Source organism: Falco rusticolus, chromosome 2 (genome assembly GCF_015220075.1).
Source record: "Falco rusticolus isolate bFalRus1 chromosome 2, bFalRus1.pri, whole genome shotgun sequence".
Classification (NCBI taxonomy): Eukaryota; Metazoa; Chordata; class Aves; order Falconiformes; family Falconidae; genus Falco; species Falco rusticolus.
This window is the reverse complement of record NC_051188.1, coordinates 113,818,502-113,835,994: the sequence shown is the minus strand read 5'-3', so window position 1 is coordinate 113,835,994 and position 17,493 is coordinate 113,818,502. Positions and strand designations below refer to the sequence as shown.

The 17,493-nt window shown below is 46.4% G+C and overlaps 1 protein-coding gene across 1 annotated transcript in view; it reads left to right on the top strand.

Moving 5' to 3' along the window:
* The first annotated feature begins 6,520 nt into the window (after positions 1-6,520).
* PTGFRN (prostaglandin F2 receptor inhibitor) overlaps positions 6,521-17,493 on the top strand; it is a 72,405-nt gene continuing 61,432 nt past the window's right edge. Inside the window, exon 1 of the mRNA XM_037378034.1 lies at positions 6,521-6,732. Within this exon, the coding sequence (XP_037233931.1) occupies positions 6,669-6,732 (64 nt within the window). The 5' untranslated portion in view covers positions 6,521-6,668. The remainder of the gene's footprint in view (positions 6,733-17,493) is intronic.

Below are 17,493 nucleotides of genomic sequence, written 5' to 3'. Positions count from 1 at the left end.
ATGAAAACTGTTCCTTTAAAACAGAGCAATATCCTCCCCTATGATTTTTGCAGTCACAACGCAGAAAGAGAGAAAACCTGAAAGCAAAATTGACTCCTTTTGATTTTTCCTAGTTCAAGAGAGGAAAAACGCCAGTGGGAAAAAGAACAAAAATCATATTGGGTAAATCTGGATCTTAAACTGCCTCTGATGATCAACAGCAATCATACAAATATTTATTCCGGGTTTTATAGGTTTTTTGGGTTTAAGCTGACAGCAGATTTTTAATTTGATATTCAGTCTTCCTTCCATAAAAATACGTATCTTTTAGATTAGTTCTTTAATTATTCACTTCTGTAGGAGTTCAGACAGCAAGTTGTTGGGGGATAATTTTGTCATATTCTGCCTTAGCATGTGCTTTCTGTTCAATAATTCTTTGGTTGCTGATGTTCCATTTGGTTCTAGAGATCAAATCCTGTTTGCAGTGAAGTTGACAAGAAAACACCCAGTAGTTTGAATAGTTTGATTTTATCCTTGCTGTTCATGCCATAGTGGGAGCCAGATTAACATCTAATGCCAAATCTTTAATAACTATCTAGTGCTTTGAAGTGCGGTCCCTCATATTGGATAGTAAGCACCCGCAGTTCCAACCCAAAAGCAACGGAGGGACCACAGCCCTGTTGCTGGAAGTGCAAAAGAGAGGCATGAAATAGGAGGATGTCTCATTTACTATTTAACAGGTTGGATAACTTTTTTGCGTATGGTTTGCTCATGTGGTGCCAGTGAGATGGAGGTGCAACCCACAGCTACAGACAGGTCTCTGCAACCTGCCTGTTTCCTAGTTATTATGGCTCTAACCCGTAGACCATCATATGCAGGCAAGCATCTAGAGATGCTGCTAAATCTGTGTGTGCGGATGGAAATATCACGATACATGGTTTTTCTCCTTATGTGTTTAGTGCTCAAAAATTCCATCAAATTCAACGAGAGTTCAGCACGTAATATAAAGCAGCTGTTTTCGAGTGCTTAAGTAGTTAAGAACCAAACTTCAGGCAGCCAGATTTGAAAAATGTAGTCAGTCTTCAAACGATGTGCTCTATTGAAAGGAGTCTAGTCTAAAACTGTTCATGGAGTCTGAGAGTTTATCATGTAAAGAAACCTGTAGCACGTGGTATGTGCTTCCTACTTTTCCTGGATTTCATTATGCCTTCTTGCCTCACAGAACAGCTGTAACATTAAACCCACTGAAATTTGTAAAGTGCTTAGAGATCCACTGAAGGGAGGCAGAAGAGGAGGAAAAGGTACTCAATTTTCATTGCTATTCTACCAGGCAAGATTGTTTCCAGAGTGTCTTCATAATAAATAAGAATAAATAACTGCAAATGTAGAATCTGTTCTATGCTCACTAATAGATATCTTTTGGGGCTGTGGCTGTGGAGAATATCTTTTAAGGAGAAGGTGGTTGTAGATTTGAAGATTTGAATTCATATTTCATTACCTTTCTTAGAGCCATGGCTTGAAGCATCAGGATGTGCTTGACTAGTGCATGAACTCTATCCGGGTCTACTAGCATTTGAATAATAGTGGCAAACAGTTTGACCATTTTCTCTTGTCAAATTTCAACTAGATTTTCACATAAATCATTCACCAATATTTTTTCCTCATGATTTGGTTACCTTAATAGCCAGCTGAACAATATTCATCAAATAAATTACTCACTTTCCCCCCATCAATCTGCAAATAATTTATTCACAAATACTTTTTACATGAGGCAGTCAGCTCTAGCCAGGACAAATCAAGGTAATTTCCTACTCTTTTGATCAAATGCCAGTAGGACTTTATCTTGGACAGCTCAATAGAGACAGGTTTTAATGCATAATACATAATGGGTAAGCTGAGTTTTTCACAGTTCTTTGTGAGCTCTCTGCTATTGCCTGTATTTCTGTTCAACTACTGAGAGAGGAATGACAAGGGGGCATATATTTTCCGTCTAGGTACGCTCAGAAGCATTTCACAAAACCGACCGCACAGCTCCGAGGGCGCAGGGCTCACGTCAGCCACAATCATGACAGGGCAGCCCCTTGGCTGGAACATGCAAGCTGTTTAATAGAGCAAGGCAAAATTTAACAAAAGTTGAGGAGAGGAAATGAAGACGAGTATTGTGCCCGCTCCGAAACACAAAGGGAACCCAAAGGCAGAATGAAATCAAGCAACGTGGAATTTGGCCAGCACACTGGGGATAATGTCCCTAGCTCTTGAGAAAAGCATCTTTAATGAGTAGCCAAGCCATGAGACGGCACATCCCCATGTAGATGTCTCCAGGACAACGTTCATGCCATGGTTCCCTTTCCCCGGGGTTCTCACGCAGGCAGTGTGGAAGCTGCTGACAGGCCCCTTCCTGCCCTCAGTGGCTGTCGCATTGCTGACGGAGCAGTTGAGCATGGCCTTATCTGCCTGTCTGCCTGTCCCTCTCTTTTGTTGTGGAGCTTACGGCCGCCACACACCAGCAGCAAGGGGCCTCGCGTAGCCAAGGCAATGGGACCCAAAGATTTCGCAGCGCTTCTGCAGCCTCTGCCTCTAAACAGGGTGCTGGGTCCTCGGCAGGGTGGGTCCTTCTGCCGGTGGGAGATGTAGGGAACTTCTGAATGCGGTTTACCCTTACCCTCCACGCTGTAGATGTGTGCCTGCCACGTAGTCATCTTGCCTTCGTCCTCTGCTGCTCAGGCCACAATGTGGGGAGAACGAGAGTTGTTTATCCATGTGTGTCAAGAGAGGAACTTTGCAAAAGCTAGCAAGTATATGTTGGGGGAGTGGTGCAAGTAGGGAGCAGTCACATGTGGGTTTCTTTAGGATCAGTGTACGTTCATGTTCATGCACATATGTGCACGCATAATAACGTGTTTGACGTAACACCTCAATCTCGATCCTTCCCTGAGATTCTGTTGGCCAATCTAGTTACGTCCAAACGAGAGTTGCCTTCAGCCTATGCATTGTGCAGAAATCTAGGTATGAAGAAATGTAGGCAAATACTTCTGCAGCACCATCAATAAATGAATTATATGTGGCATCTACTCAAAACAACATGCTAAACACTGAAAGTCAGATGGGGTGCCTTCCCGAGGAACAAACAACTGACCACATATTTACTCCGGTTCTCATAAATAAACATGGAGAAAGCATAAAACCAGAGAAAGATATTTGTCTTGACTTTATACCGGGAGAAAGCTTTTGGCTCCGTCTGGCTCTCATAGCTGAACTATACAAAATGGAATTGGCAAGGGGAAAAAATGACATGATCGCATACATGTAACAATTCATTGAAAGTAGGACACACAAAAAAGAGAAGAAAACAGGCTTTGAAGAAGAAGGTAGACTAACACAGTGGTCAGCTTCAGGCCTGGTCTTTCTGTTATCTATGCTGGTGATTTATCAGCCTCAGAGAAATGGTTCTCGAATCGAATGAGGGATCTCACAGCTTCTTAAATTGTCACAACATTACGCAATGTATTTTAACACACCCTGCTGCATGGCCATGTAGTGAGGAAGAACATCAGTGATGAATGGCAGGATAAAGATGCTCTCTTGAAAAACACAGATACAGAAAGTGACTTGGGGATTTGTAATGGACTCCACAAGCTTTTTGTGCAGTGTAGGCAGTTAATGGTCTAATTCCATTTTTAGATACATGAGAAGGAGAAAACCAGACAATGACCGAGAAATGATTTTTACTCTGTGCACAGCATGGGTATACAGACCACAATGACATTGTATCCAGAGCAGGGGCCTGTGAGTTCAAAAGCACTTAGAAACATTGGAGAGTCCAAAAAATGCTGCAGTGGCTGAACGTGTACATGAGGCTTCAAAGAAAACACTTCGTTTTAGCAGGGAGAAGTGATAGGAGCACCATGTATAGTTACTTACCCATGAAAATGGGATGGATGTGCAGTTTTGTAGACAAAGGCATATCAAGTTCTGATGTCTTGAAGTCAAAGTTAGACAAATTCAACCTTGAAAGAAGCAATTTCCTAGCAGCAAGGGTAATTAAGCATTGGAATAAATTAGTAGGTGGAATAAGGCACTTGCCATTACTTGGGAGTCTTTCAGACAAGATGTGTTGTCTTTCAGACTCACTTTGATCCACCTGCTAGAGAAAAAAATAATCTATGGCTGGTGTATAGGGGTCAGATGAATGTGTTACAGTGGCCCCTTCTGTCTGGAAGTCTGACTATATGGGAGGGAGAGCAATTCTTACTAAATATGAAGTAAAAGTGTGAGATGACACTTGTTGAGAATACCACACACCACAGCTCAGGGTAGCAGGGGTTTGCCTATTTTTTTCATCAGTGTAACTAACAATGCTTAGCGGTGGCCAAGTAGATGCTGGTATCTGGCAGTTACCGTAAGGGCAGTAGGGAGTTCCAAATTGGACGGTCATAAGGAAAATCTTTCCAAGGACATAATGAAAATCATTGAGTCACTGCTATAACTTTTCAGCACTGTAATTCAGGTCCTGGATCGATGATCCTCAACTGGCACAGAGCACAGGAAATAGGAAGCACAGAGTAAATGGGGACTGGGGATCCTGCAAAATCAGTGGCCTTGTGCATACAGTAAACTTTGCATCCATGACTACATCCACGTGTATGTATCAGGATTGCTGCTGCAAGGCTTAGGAGGCACCAGGGGATATATTTTCAGGACTAGAGTTTGATGAATGATCAGCAGTTTTACCAGTGTGACAGAAGCTGACCAGTAAGGGTGAGAGATCTTCTCACCCGTGTTCTGAATTTGATGTAAGTGACATGCCTTGGTTTACAGAAGTGATGTTTTCCAGTCAAGAAAAAATGTGATTGAATGCGAGCCAAAGGATAAGGTAGAGCAGAATGAATGGAAACAGGCAGCAAGAACAGGCATATAAGGGTATCGTAAATACAGATGAAGACAGTCTTGTTTTGTTTGGGCAGCCCTTTCTCAGTCACACTTGTGGATTCAGCCTCATTTGCAGCTTGGGAGCTCGGAGAACTTCAGTGTAGACAGGACTAAGTGTCCCCCAGGCTCCTTGCGGTTCCAGCTCTACAAAGAGAACTACTGTGTGCAGGAGCTCAGGTAATTGTGGTGGGAGGGCGAAAGTTCTCCTCGTCAGTTTTAGGAGGGTCTTGTTTCATTCCTATCAGGCAACACCCTCTCTACTGTAAAGCGTTACAGAAGGAATAACAAAGTCCAACCTAAAATCCAGTCTGATAATGGTGCTCAGTTACACGCGCATACTTCCTGCTCGTGGGAGCAAACAGCCTCGCCCAGGCCAAGGCGCGCTCAAGACCAAGGTGCGCTGGAGGTGCTACAATAAAGCCTAAACCAGCCATTTTGTGTGGGAGCGGCAGCCCAAAGCTGTGCACAGGCTCCGGAGATTCCGCACACGCAGAGAAATGCGTAATATGGAACCGGCTCCACCAAACAACAGAAAATCAGGCAGCCCGAAGGGAGCCCGGGCAGCAGACAGCGAAATGCACACGAGGAGAGCACGGATTTTACAGTTAATGCAGCAAGGAGGCTGAAACAGCAGATAACTGTCCGAGTTTACTAGAGAGCAGGCCAGAGCCTCAGTTCTTTGTTTTTACAAACAAACAGGAAATTAAATCCCCGAGCAAACAAAAATCTCTGCGAGCAGGCCAGGAGCAAAGGCAGCGGAGTGGTGGCACGAATGCCGTGCGGCAGCAGCCCCTCGTTAAGCGGAACGAAGGCAGGGGCAAGGAAACCCAGTCCCAGAGCTGGTCCCAGAGCAGGACGGCTGCTGCCTGGCGTCGCCGGGGCCTGGCCTTGGCTGTGCAGTGCCCAGGCCCGAGGGCAGCCACGCTTCCCCCGCTCTCCTGCTCCTGACCCAGGCCCCGGGACGGCAGGGACACGGGTGGGCCTAGCTGGCAATAGGTTTTGAGCATGCGGGTGGTGTCACAGTGGGCTAACAGCAGTTAGGGCTGTGCCACCGGGTGTGCGGGAGTCTCCGTGCCCCGAGGGGGTGTGCGGGCCAGCGGGCAGCCCTCACCAGCGGGTGGGTGGTGTGGGGACAGGGGTCCCCCCGCATCCCTGCGGCGGGTCTGCAAGTGGGGACGGGTCTGCGAGGAGAGGGGGCATCGGCCGGCCCCCACGCTGGGGGTACCCACGCGTGTGAGGGCAGCGGCCCCCGACAGACCCCCACCCCGCACTGGCGGGGGCCGGGGACCCCCCTCAGCCGGGACAGAAAAGGCGCCACGGCGACCCGGGACAACGGCCGCTCCACGGGGGCCGGCGCCCCCCGCCCGGGCACCGGGGCTTTCCCGGGCCACGTGTGCGGCGCGGCCCCAGGCACCGGGAGCCGCACCGCCCTCGGCGCGGCCCCGCTCGGCTGAGGACCCGGGCCCGCGGCGGCCGCTCTCCTCCCCTTTAAGGGGGTGGGGGCCGGGCCTGGCCGGACCCCCGCACCGCCCCCGCTACCTGCGGGCGGGGGCGGGCACTGGGGAAAGTTTGTCTCTGTGGTTGGCTGCGCCGCGCGGCGCGGCCGGTCGGGGCGGGCGGGCGGCTCCGTGTGCTCGCAGGCCAGCGGGAGGCGAGCGGCCGGCCGAAGAGCGCGCTGCCGCCGGTCTCCGGGCGAGGCGAGCGTGTGCGCCGGCAAATCCCGCTCGCGTAGGGAGAGGCACCCGCGCAGCCCTGCCAGCATGGGGCATCGCGGGGAGAGGGCGTCCCGCCTGCCTCTCCTCCTCCTCCTCCTGCTGCTGCTCGGTGAGCTCGGGGGGTGCGCGACCGGGGGCAGAGGGGAGGGTGGCCGGGGAGGACCGCGCTGGGTTGGGCTGGGCTCGGCCACCTTGCCCGCAGGTAGCGAGGGAGGGCCGGGCCCCCGGCGCGGGCCCCTCGGCGGGGCGGAACCGCCCGCCGTGCCGTGTCCGCCCGAGGCGCGGCGGAGCCCAGCCGGGGCGCTGCCCTCCGCGGGGCGGCGGGGACCGGGCAGCGCCGCCTGCCCGCCGGTCCCTTGCCGGCCCCCGGCTGCCCGGCCCGGCGCCGCCTTCACCCTCCCGCGGGGGTTAACGGCCCTAACGGCTCCGCGGCCCCCGCCGCTCCCTCCGCGGGCCGGGGCGCGTATGGCCGCCGGGTGTGTCCCCGCAACTTGGGGGGGGCCCTCGGGGGCGGGATGGGGCGTGGGGGCGCCGCCAGCCTCGGCTCCCCGCTGAGGGGGGTCCCGCGCGGCCGGGGTCCCGCAGCTGCTGTTACGCGTGGGGCTGCGGCCGCTCTGAGGTGAAGGTCCCTTCTGGCAGAGGGGTGACGGGACTCGTTTCGGGGCCGAGGGGACGATCCTTCTGCCCGTTCCACGGGGGGGAGGCCCCCGGCGGCTGGGCGCGGGTCCCCGGGCACGCCGGTGGCGGGGGGGCAGCGCTTACCCCCGGCGCCCCGGGCTTGCTGCCTCTGCCGTGAAGTTCTCCAGCCAAGAGGTAGCGAGTAGTGGTGTGGGTGACGTTCTGTGCCGGGCTCGCATCGCCGGGGAGCTGTCGTTAGCTTAACATGTGGCATTGTTCCTTACGGGTGGCAGTGCCAGGCAGGCAGCATGCAGGCATCAAGGCTCTGGTAAGAACTACAAAAAAGGGTGGGGGGTGGGCTTGGGGGTTTTGCCTTCCCCCCGCCCCCCCGTCCCCCCCCTTTTTTTTTTTTTTTTCTTCAACATTGGGCTTGTAGCATTGTTGCTAACAGTGTTACTGAAGTAGCAATGAGTTTAGAGAGCAAGAAGGATGTTCGGGGAAGGCAGTGCAACATTGAAGTGGTTCTGTGTCAGCCCGCCGCGGTCAGGAGCAGTTCAGGTGCTGGGGAGCTGGCGTGCCCCACGCGTTGCTGCATGCAACTCCTCGTTCAGACACACGACTAATTTTCCAGGTAATAAGCGGGAGCCTTTCCCAGATTTGGGGTGGAAGAAGTGAGTAACTAAACAGTACCCCAAGTCCCACGCTGCAACATTCTTCTTTAAACAAAACTCTTACTTGCTGACTTAGTTTGTGCTTGTACTTTTGACGTTGCCATGACTAACTCTTTTCGTGTCTGCCAGAGTGCTTTCTTCATGGTTTTGCTGTTGAATCTTGCATAGCCAGGTCTGCAGAGCAGATAGTTAAGAGCTGAAAAGTCACCTTCCTAAACCCAAGCTTGTCCCAGTCCCTTTCCTGAGGCTCCTTGCAGGTGGTGAGGCAATCGGGCCAGAGGGGTGTCCACCTACAAGTCAAGATCCTACCACACAAAGGTGTCTAGTGTGCTTTCTCCTACTTGCAGCTGAGGTTAGTCATCTCGTTTACAATATAGGCATTCTGCCAGCTGGGGAAATGGTGAAGAACTGGAGAGAACACCATTAGTGTTTTTATTTAGAAACAGAAATGGTATACATTTTTTCAGGGGAATGGTTCAGTAGGACAGGTGGAAAATCAGGGCTCTCAGATACTCAAGGTCTTGCAGCAAAAAGTAAAAATTAGTGAGGAAGATGTGCAACAGGAAAGTTGTTTCCTTCTTAATTCCAGGTGAAATAATTAGAGCTTAAAACATGCAGGCACAGATATCTGGCCACCATTCATGATACAGTTTGTCTGGATGCTCCGAGTTGCCTTTTGGACATTTTTTTTTTTAAATTGAAATGGTGGTGTTAAAATTGAAAGTGCTTTTGTATGCAGGAAAAAAACCCCAAAACAACCTACCCTGAACTTTTCCATCTTACTTGTAGTATGTGTTGTGGCATCACCATCTTCTGATACCATTATTTGATAGCTTCTGTGAGATATTCCAAATGTTAAGAGGTTGGGAAGGTGTTGTTTCTCTCACTTTGGACGGGAAAAGTATGCTTCTGTGAAAGTGTGTTTTCTAGCAGCTCTTTAATAGAGACACAGGTTGGAGCTTTTTGTTAACTAATGTGCTGTAAGTGTTGAGGAATTCTTGTGTGAGGGAGGTGGAGGAAAGGAGTTGAAGCATAGAAGAGTTCATCCCTTGCATGTACTAAAGACTTGATTGTTTTGTTCAGATCTTTATGAAGTAACGCCGCAAAAGGATGCAGATGGCTGAAATATTTGGCTGTGATGAATGTTTTCTCATCCTTTCTCCTGGATCCCGTACAGTTATAATTTGTTTGGTAGGGAGACTGTGGATCCTGAGATTAAGGCTTGATACAGTCTCGCTTCCTTCCTATGATGTGGTTCAATCCTGAGAAGAGAGGGCAGCATGAGGGCATTTTGCACTGCCATTGCCTGTTTTTTGTGTGATTTCATTCTGCAATGTGCCTAATTAACCTGTGAAATGCTCTAGAAACCAAAACATCCCACCCAGCACAAGACACCCAAAAACCTAAACAGTTGTCTGGTGGTTTATCAGGGCTCAGACTGTACAAAGTAAGCCTTGCAGCTCCTGGTTTCTACCCCCTGATTCTTGTTTGAGATTCAAGGTAAGAATTTCAGTGTATCTGGAAAAAAAAAAAGCTGTTTTTTATTTAAGTGCTGTGGGGCTTGAGGAGAGCAAGCACTCAGTAGATCCTGGGGGAGAACCTCTGATGATGGGTTTCCCAGAAATGGCCTTTTTCTTATTACCATTTAGACCTGTGTGTCACTTGCTGTCTGCTATGATGAAAGTCAGTTCCAGCATGTCAGATCCCCAGGAACCTTCTGTATATGTGAATAAGTTGTTTCCTACAACTCGTATCTGAAATTCTTTATTGTGTTTTGGGTGTTTTTTCTTTTCCTCAGAAGCTACAACAATTAGTCATTTGAATCAAGGTTTAATTCAAGCTCTGCAATAGAAAGCTTTTGGTAATTAGTATAAGTTATTGTGATCATGAACTTCAAGGAATGCGTGCTTTAATCTTTTCCTGCATTTGCAGCTCAAGTGAAAGCATTAGAAAATGGGAGAGCTTCAAGGTTTAGGGCAGGGAGACGATGTCAGGATGATTGCCCAAGGAATGTTAAAGGTGTGTTAGAGTGGAATCTCCTTCCTCTTCCCTTGCTGGTGCCTGCTGACCTGCCGGTGAGTCCAGGGCTGGTGCTGGTGGCCTTTGCCTGCCTGCTGTTGGAAGAAGGCAGGCTCAGATCCTCTCTGGTACTCAGAGAAGGAGCTGTCATGTTGCTAGGCGTGCTTATCTCTGTTGTAGCTTTAGAGGTGGTTAAAAAGGCTTCCAAAGGGGAAATGCTGACAAGCCTGTCCTGGTCTTAGCAACTGCAGACTGCTAAGGCAGTAGAAGTGCACACGGTGTTGGCACTGAAGGGCAGGTGGTGTTGCTGGGGAGGAAGGGCTTTCCGTGTGGTTTTGCCATGCTGATGTATTTTCTTAGCAGGTAGGCTGTGAGAAGGTGTGGGAATCAAAGGGCGCGCCGTGTGGCAAGTGTTTCTTCCTTTACATCCTGTGTTCTTCTGGGTTGGCAAGTGATAGCTTAGTCACCTTTTCTGTCTTTCTTGTGTCTTTGTAGGTTCCTATCCAGGGCTCCTTTTTAGGATGTCTGGGTGTTTTTTCCTGAAATTCTTCGACCTTGTTCTCCAGGTTTCTCGATTGCTATGTTTCAACATAGCAACAGCTTGCTCTCTTTAGGTAGCCTCTGTTGTGTTTGGCTCTAATCCCTGAACTGAGGTATAAACCTGTCTGAACAAGATTTGAAGTTAGCAGTAGGGGTCATGTAAAAATGCAGCCACATGCTTGATTAGAGGGAAATGTACTTAAGAAATAATATATATCCATCCATCTAACTATATAAACAAACATTTAGGGACGTTTGAGATTTCAGCTTTCACATCTAATAAATTTATGGGTTGATTTGTTTTTGTGTGTTTGTTTTTTGTTGTTGGTTTCCCCCCCCCCCCAGTCTCCGTAATGCTTGTCAAACACCTGCAAAACAGACGTGTATATGTTTTGGTTTTTTTTTTTAAGTGGGGAAATGGTTGCATATCTAAGTTACATACTTTCAGAAAGTGAACATTTCAATTGTCTGTTTTAGATGCCTTTCATGGATATATATATTTTTGTGTGGAGTTCTGTGTTTGTTTTAAAAGGAAGGGAAATGGACACATCTGAAAATGTGAATTCTTCCTGATTTATGTATAGAAATCAATCTGAACATTTAAGTTGGAAAGAACATGAGGAAAACATTGCTAACATGAGCTGGGTCAAAGTAGGGGTTATGTCAGTGTCTATGAAGGTCTCAGTAGTTTTGGAAAAAGGTATTAAATGGAGTATAAAATAAGAATATCATAATGCGAAGAAAAATATCTTTTTAATACTTTGCTTTTGATGTATTGGAGAAGATGCGGTTACTTCTCAGGCTCCTGCTAGACATCCTGCTGTCTTAGATCTGCAGTAGTAAGTGATAAAAGTCTGTTTTCTAGAGACCTGTAAGGTGAAATTTTCTAGGGATACCAACATTTCATTTTTTGTCCGAGAATAACCAGTTTCCTGCATGGCCCTAGTTCCTAACCTGAACAACATAGCTCAAAACTGGATCGAGCAAGAGAGGGAGAGACTGTAACACAAGCAGGTTTTGTCTGGGTTGTCAGTATCTCCTGCCCTAAAGAAAGAATGAGCTTCAGTAAGATGCTAACTTCTCTGATCATCCAGTTTTTCTGTGAGTTGATTCTTTGGAAAACCTCAAATTGTAGCTTTCTTCCCAGGCTTGAATGCTTGCTGGGAAGGGCTTTAAAAATAATGAGGTACTTTTAAGAGACCTTATACATTAGGTTTTGCAAGATGCAAAGGTATAAAATAAGTTTCAGACCAAATTGCTTTCGGGATAGGATGATCTGAAAAATACTTGCTTAGATGCCAAAAGCCTTGAATAATGTCTTTCCAGATCATCACTATAGCTAAAATAAGCAGCAAGACAGAAGTCACAGAACTTAAAAGTTTCTTAGTTTTTTGAGTTTCAGAAACGGGCTTATTCATTTACATGTAAGCTTTCATAATTGTAAAGCATAACTGCTTTCTTCTAACTGAAGTCTGAGACTGAAAAAAAGATGCTCTTTTTTTCCTCTGGAGTTGGAAGGGGTTGCAAAGCTGGGTTTCCAGTGGAAACCATTATCAACTTTAACTATGGCATTCTGATGAAGTTTAACACGAGCTCAATAGAAGGTAAAACCATTGTTGCTAAATGCCTTTGAGTCTTGTAAAGCAGTATGGTAATGCTGGTCGATTTGAGTTGATGTAATTTCCATGGGGATTGCTTGAAAGTTGTTGTAGAGTGTTGCAGTTGGTTCTCCTTTTCATTACGCTGGATGAGGCAAGTTGCAGGGAAAGTCTTACGTGACAGAGTCTGCAGAAGCAGGCTGGAGAACAGTATCTTTTGTATGCAGCAATGGCAAAATACTGCTGCAGAAATACAAAGAATTGCTGAAGCAAGCTGAAGTATTTGACTAGCGATAATCTCTGTGGCCAGATGGAATTTGCATGGGTGCTCTAAAGGGTCTGGACTGTTAGTTGAGCTATGGAAAGAGTAGGGTAAGTGTAGGGTAAGTAAGGTAAGAAATCCTGGACAGGATTTCCTTTAATAAAGGATCAGAGGATGGTTTTTGGAATTAATTGACTTGTGAACTTGAGGAATGAGAACTAATTAAAGACTGGAGCTCCCAGGCAAGCTGTCACAGCTGCTGATAGGCAGTACTGCCAGCTATGCCTGTAGTATATCTGCTTGATATTTTTTGTTATGAGGGTCATCTCTATAATTGTTTATTATTCTGCAAGACTTTAGGCATTCATGCTGAAATTTTCAGGGCTAGATGTCTACCACAGATTGACTTTTTTTTTTTTCTTCCTAGGAAATATATTACCTACCCAGCCCCCCCAAAACCCCCCAAGACAACCCCAAAAAAACTTCAGTATTTTCAACAGTTATATTTAGGGAGGGAGATGGGAGAAGAAGCTTATTTTCTTTGTAATTCTTGCACATTCTGGCCAATTCTCCCTCCTCACTCTTGAACAAATAATAATCTTAGCTGCTAAGCTGAGAAGTTATAGCACCTCCATGCTTTAGAGCAAGAGCTGGAAATTTGGCTGGAGAGTTAACTTTGCATCAAGAATGTGGCTTTCGCTGTTCTTATGAAAAATGTCCAAATTTGGCCACATTGTAAGACTTGGAAAAGCATCAGTTTGTAAATGCTTGGTAGGGAATTAGTCTCAGGTCCCTAGAGAAAGCAGTATGTCATTGCTTTTAAGGTGTCAAAGGATTACAGCTGGAATTGGGGGTGGAGAAGTGGAAGTCTCCTTTTTATTCCAGTTTTACTTCTGTAAATGTGTTGTGAAGTCGTCTTTTTGTCTTTTGTTTTTTCTTCTCTCCCTTCTCCCCCCCCTTCTCTTTCCCTTTTGCCAATTGGCCAATGCTGAGCAACTGCTGGTCTGTGTGGATCACTGCTCATGTTTGTTGTGAAAGTCTTCTGCTTGTAGCACACAAATATATAAAATCTTTCTTATATGTGGCTTTTAATGTAAAAGTTATGTTAACTTTTGTTCACTGGCTTCAGTTCTTCTCGGGCTTTTTCTCAGGTGTCCCCCGTTGTCCTTCCATGCTGGCTGTAAAACAACTTCTGCTATAGTAGTGCTGTCTCTCAGGAAAAAAAAAAGTCAAGAACTTATGCCACTCTTTCTGTTTAGCAGGCTTGATTAGTCTGGACTTGTCTTTCTGCTGACTTTCTTGAAGAAGTAGTTTAGCTATGCTGGTTAGTGCTTGCTCCATGACTGCAATTTGCATGCTTTCATGCTTTTTGAGTTACTCTTTTCTTGCCATATCAGTAGCTATTGAAAAGAGTTTGGTGGAACCATTACTGGGGGTCATGTTCGTTGGCAAGAGTCTAACTCCGACAAAAGCTAACTCTGCTTAGGTTTGCCAGTCAAAAAGAGTAGCTGGCAATGTAAAGGACTTTGTTTCCCTGCATGTTCCACTGTTGGCTCCAACTGCAGAGATTTAGCATTGTGTTTCAGTTGGTCTTTGATGCGATGTGGCTGTGGGGAATCTTTGAGCAGGCTGTAACAGCATTGTTCTCCTACACGCATTAAAATGATTGTTGCAAGAGAGGCATCCACAGGGACCTCTGCCAGCTTCTTATTGATGTGTTCAGTTTCATCTATTGACACACTACCCTTCATTATGACACAGTGAATCCTGTGGCAGTGGAATTTGCTATTAAATCTGCCCCGCAAAAGAGAATTGGCAAGAGCTGCTTTAAAAACAGTGTGACCCCTGTGTTTGCAAAGAATAGCTTCTAAATACGAAACAGATGCTGAACTAATAGTGGATGCTTCCTAAATTTTCAGGGTACCAAACGTAATCGTTTTGAGAAAAATTCAGAATTCACTTAATTTGTGAATAATCATTTAAGTTTCATACCTTTTTTCCCCAGAAATGTATGTCTAATCAGTACATGTATTCATTTGTGCTTGGATACAGCAAGTAATACTGAGGTGAAAACAGGCAATTATTTGTTAATGGAAACTGTTAGAATAAGCAGTGAGGTGTTAGTCTTTCCGTCTGTGCTCTAATTTTCTTCTGAGTGCTAGAGGGTGGGAGAGGTGATGCATCTTCCTTTGCGTTTACCGTGTGACAAACTATTTTGTGCTTTCAGAGCACCACCTGTAATATTTACCCAGATGTTACAACCTTCACCATCTCCCAAAATAAGTATTGTGTTCTCCAGAAGCACAGTGACATACTGAGTGCTGGCAGGTGGTGTCAGTGGATGGAATTTATGTCTATGTAAAGAGCCTTTATGTTGTATATAGAGTGTCCTTGTTCATAGTCAGTTCATACAGAGATTTAAATTAATGCGGAGTAATAAGTCTATTGCATCAACCTTGTTTCCCTTTGATCTCAGGGTTTGGTTCTAGACAAGGCATGCTGTACCTTTTGGCTTAGAGAGCTTAAGTGCTTGGAGCAGGCTTCATCAGTGAGAAAATAAAGAGCTTGACAGCTTATCAGAGACAAAATCACTCTGTGATTGTCTGGAGGTGGGAAGTTAGCAAGGTAAGCCTGGGTCTTTCATGTCTATCACAAAGCAGGGTTGAAAGGACACTAAAAAGCTATTGACTGAGCCCTGGTTGCTGGCAACTGTATTGATAGGCACCTGTCAATAGTTGCGAAGCTGTTGACATCCCTATGTTTGTGTGTTTATTTAAAAAAAAACAACAACAAACAAACAAGGTTGAGAAAATAGCATATATAGCCAGGGGTCAATGGGCATGGAAGCGTGGCTGTTGGTAGAAATTAGTGGTGGGGTAAGGAAGGTGAGGAGAGAGTACTGAAGCAGGACACACATTCCAGAGAGAAAGGGAAGTGGGGGAATGGCTTGTTTAAAATGGAAGAATGAGTTAAAGGTGTGCCTGTATGAGATGGTGGTGTTGGGGCAGTTATCACCACAGAACAGCCTCGGTAAGAACCACAAGTTTCTCAAAGCTCTGCAACCAAGTCTTGAAATACCGTAGTTTTCTAAGCAAAGTTTTCTGCTCACCACTGGCAGGTAAATAGAATATCTAATTGTAGACTCCTGCAGAGTTTAAAGCAAGGACTGAAGCGTGATGTGTGTGGCTGCAGGGTATGCTGTGGCATCTGAATTGATGCTGGTGTCTTGCCTTTTGACTCTGAAAGGGAGGGACCAGGAGAAGGCTGCAGTGCTGTGAGTAGAGTTACTGGGTGGGGATGTCCTTCCAAAATAGCTGAAGAGCAAAGGAGGCTTCAGATGGTATCCTTGTTTCTGCACATGACCAGAGGGCGTAGGGAGTGTTCGTGTTCCAGACTTTGCCTCATAAACCTATAAGGAACAACGGAGATATGCCAAAGCTACTTAGAAAGGAGCTGTTAAAAGGTGATTTAAAGTATTTCTCACTGACCCTCCCCTTGGTGTGGGCAGTCAGCTTTTGGTTTGTATGTATGTATAGAGATTTTTCTCCCTGTCTGAAGCTGTAGAGACACACCTCTTTGCACATCAGGGCAAAGGCTAGTAACCTACAGGTGGATGCAGGGCTGATGCACTGGATGCTTCTGTACCCAGACTTGTAAGGTGGGTCCTTTCCCTGCTTTGAAAATCCCTGCCCAGAGTAAGAAACTAGTCCCCTTACAGTGCTTTCATGGAACACACATATGCCATCAAAGCAACTTGCTGGCTTCTTTTTCTTCTGTATTCTTATAATCAGTTCTGATATTAGTGCATTGGGATGAGAACTTGCTTTGCATATGTGGGTTTGGCCAAAGTCCAGAGTGAATCCTGTTCTCACATGAGTGACAGTCTGGGGTCAGCAGTAATCCCTCTAGTGTCAGGGTTGCCTTGTTGCTGTAGTGTCTTGCTTCCAGTCCACAGTGGGACTTCGGTCAAGTGACTGTCATAAGTGCACAGATATTTCTTGGAATTAAAGCCCTGCAACTGAGGTTTTCACCTTGGAGGAGGCTGCTAACATGAGATATCCTGCAACTGTAGCTTGGGCTGAAACAAAGTGTTCGGAGAAGCTGTTTGCTGGACCAGTCACGGAGCTACAGGTTGAGCCTTGAAGAAGAGCGGGTGTGCAGGGAAGTGAGAAGATGCTTGAAGGTTTTGCCAGGGAGGAGGCAAGGGCCCAAGCTGCAGATTCTGTGAATGACATAGTGATGAGGAACACTTACTTAATGCTGATGATTTTCTTTTTATCTTGGCCTGCTGGCATAAGGTCTTCTTTGACCTTGGGTGCACGGAGGGTAAGAAGAAAAAATGGCACTTGGGGTACCTGGTGTGAGGAGAGGGGACCATGGGCTCATAGAAGATCTAGCAATGATGCATGCTGGACCTGCTTAGGACCCTTTCCTTAGGGCCGATGTGCGTTAAACATATTGAAGGCATATGGAGAAGACTGATTGTAGGTTAGGTGCTCTTTCTCCCTACCTCCTTGCTGAGGTGTCAAACTCTCATGTTAAAAGGGTTACTGTGGTGGACAGCTTTAGGCTTGAAACCTTGTGCTAATTGTCAGAGGTTGAAGATATTTGACATATGGGCCCATGTTGTGAATTGATGGTGGAGGACGGCTAGTCTCAGGGAGTTTGGTAGCGTAAAGCTGAAGTTTTCTGCTTTTGAGTGTTGCAGGTGTGAATCCAGCCTTGTGTTTAACTTTTGCTGGGCCTGTGTAAAATGAATTGTTGGTTTTGCTCCAGTTGAGTCAACATATGTCTGTTGGCCCGAGCTAAATAGCAGCAGGTACTGGGTGGTGTTGTAGTCACTAGATCACTCTTTGAACAAGGCTGAGAGAGCTTGGTACCCAGCTTCTGATACAAACCAGCCAGAGGTATGGAGGCTGTTGAGGGGACAGCCCTGTTTGCCCTGTTCTTGACTGTTCTGTTCGCATGGGTGAGCAAATAACTTTGGCCTTCAAAGTTATTTGTGTGCTTCTCAGTACTATTTAAAATCCCCGCTTCCCTCTGCCACCTCCCCATCAATTGTTGTTTTTACAGGCATTATAAATTTGAAAGGCTTGTGAATTGACAGTTGCTTTCAATACATAGAGCCAAAGGGATTTTTAACTTGTGGTAAGTAATGCCCT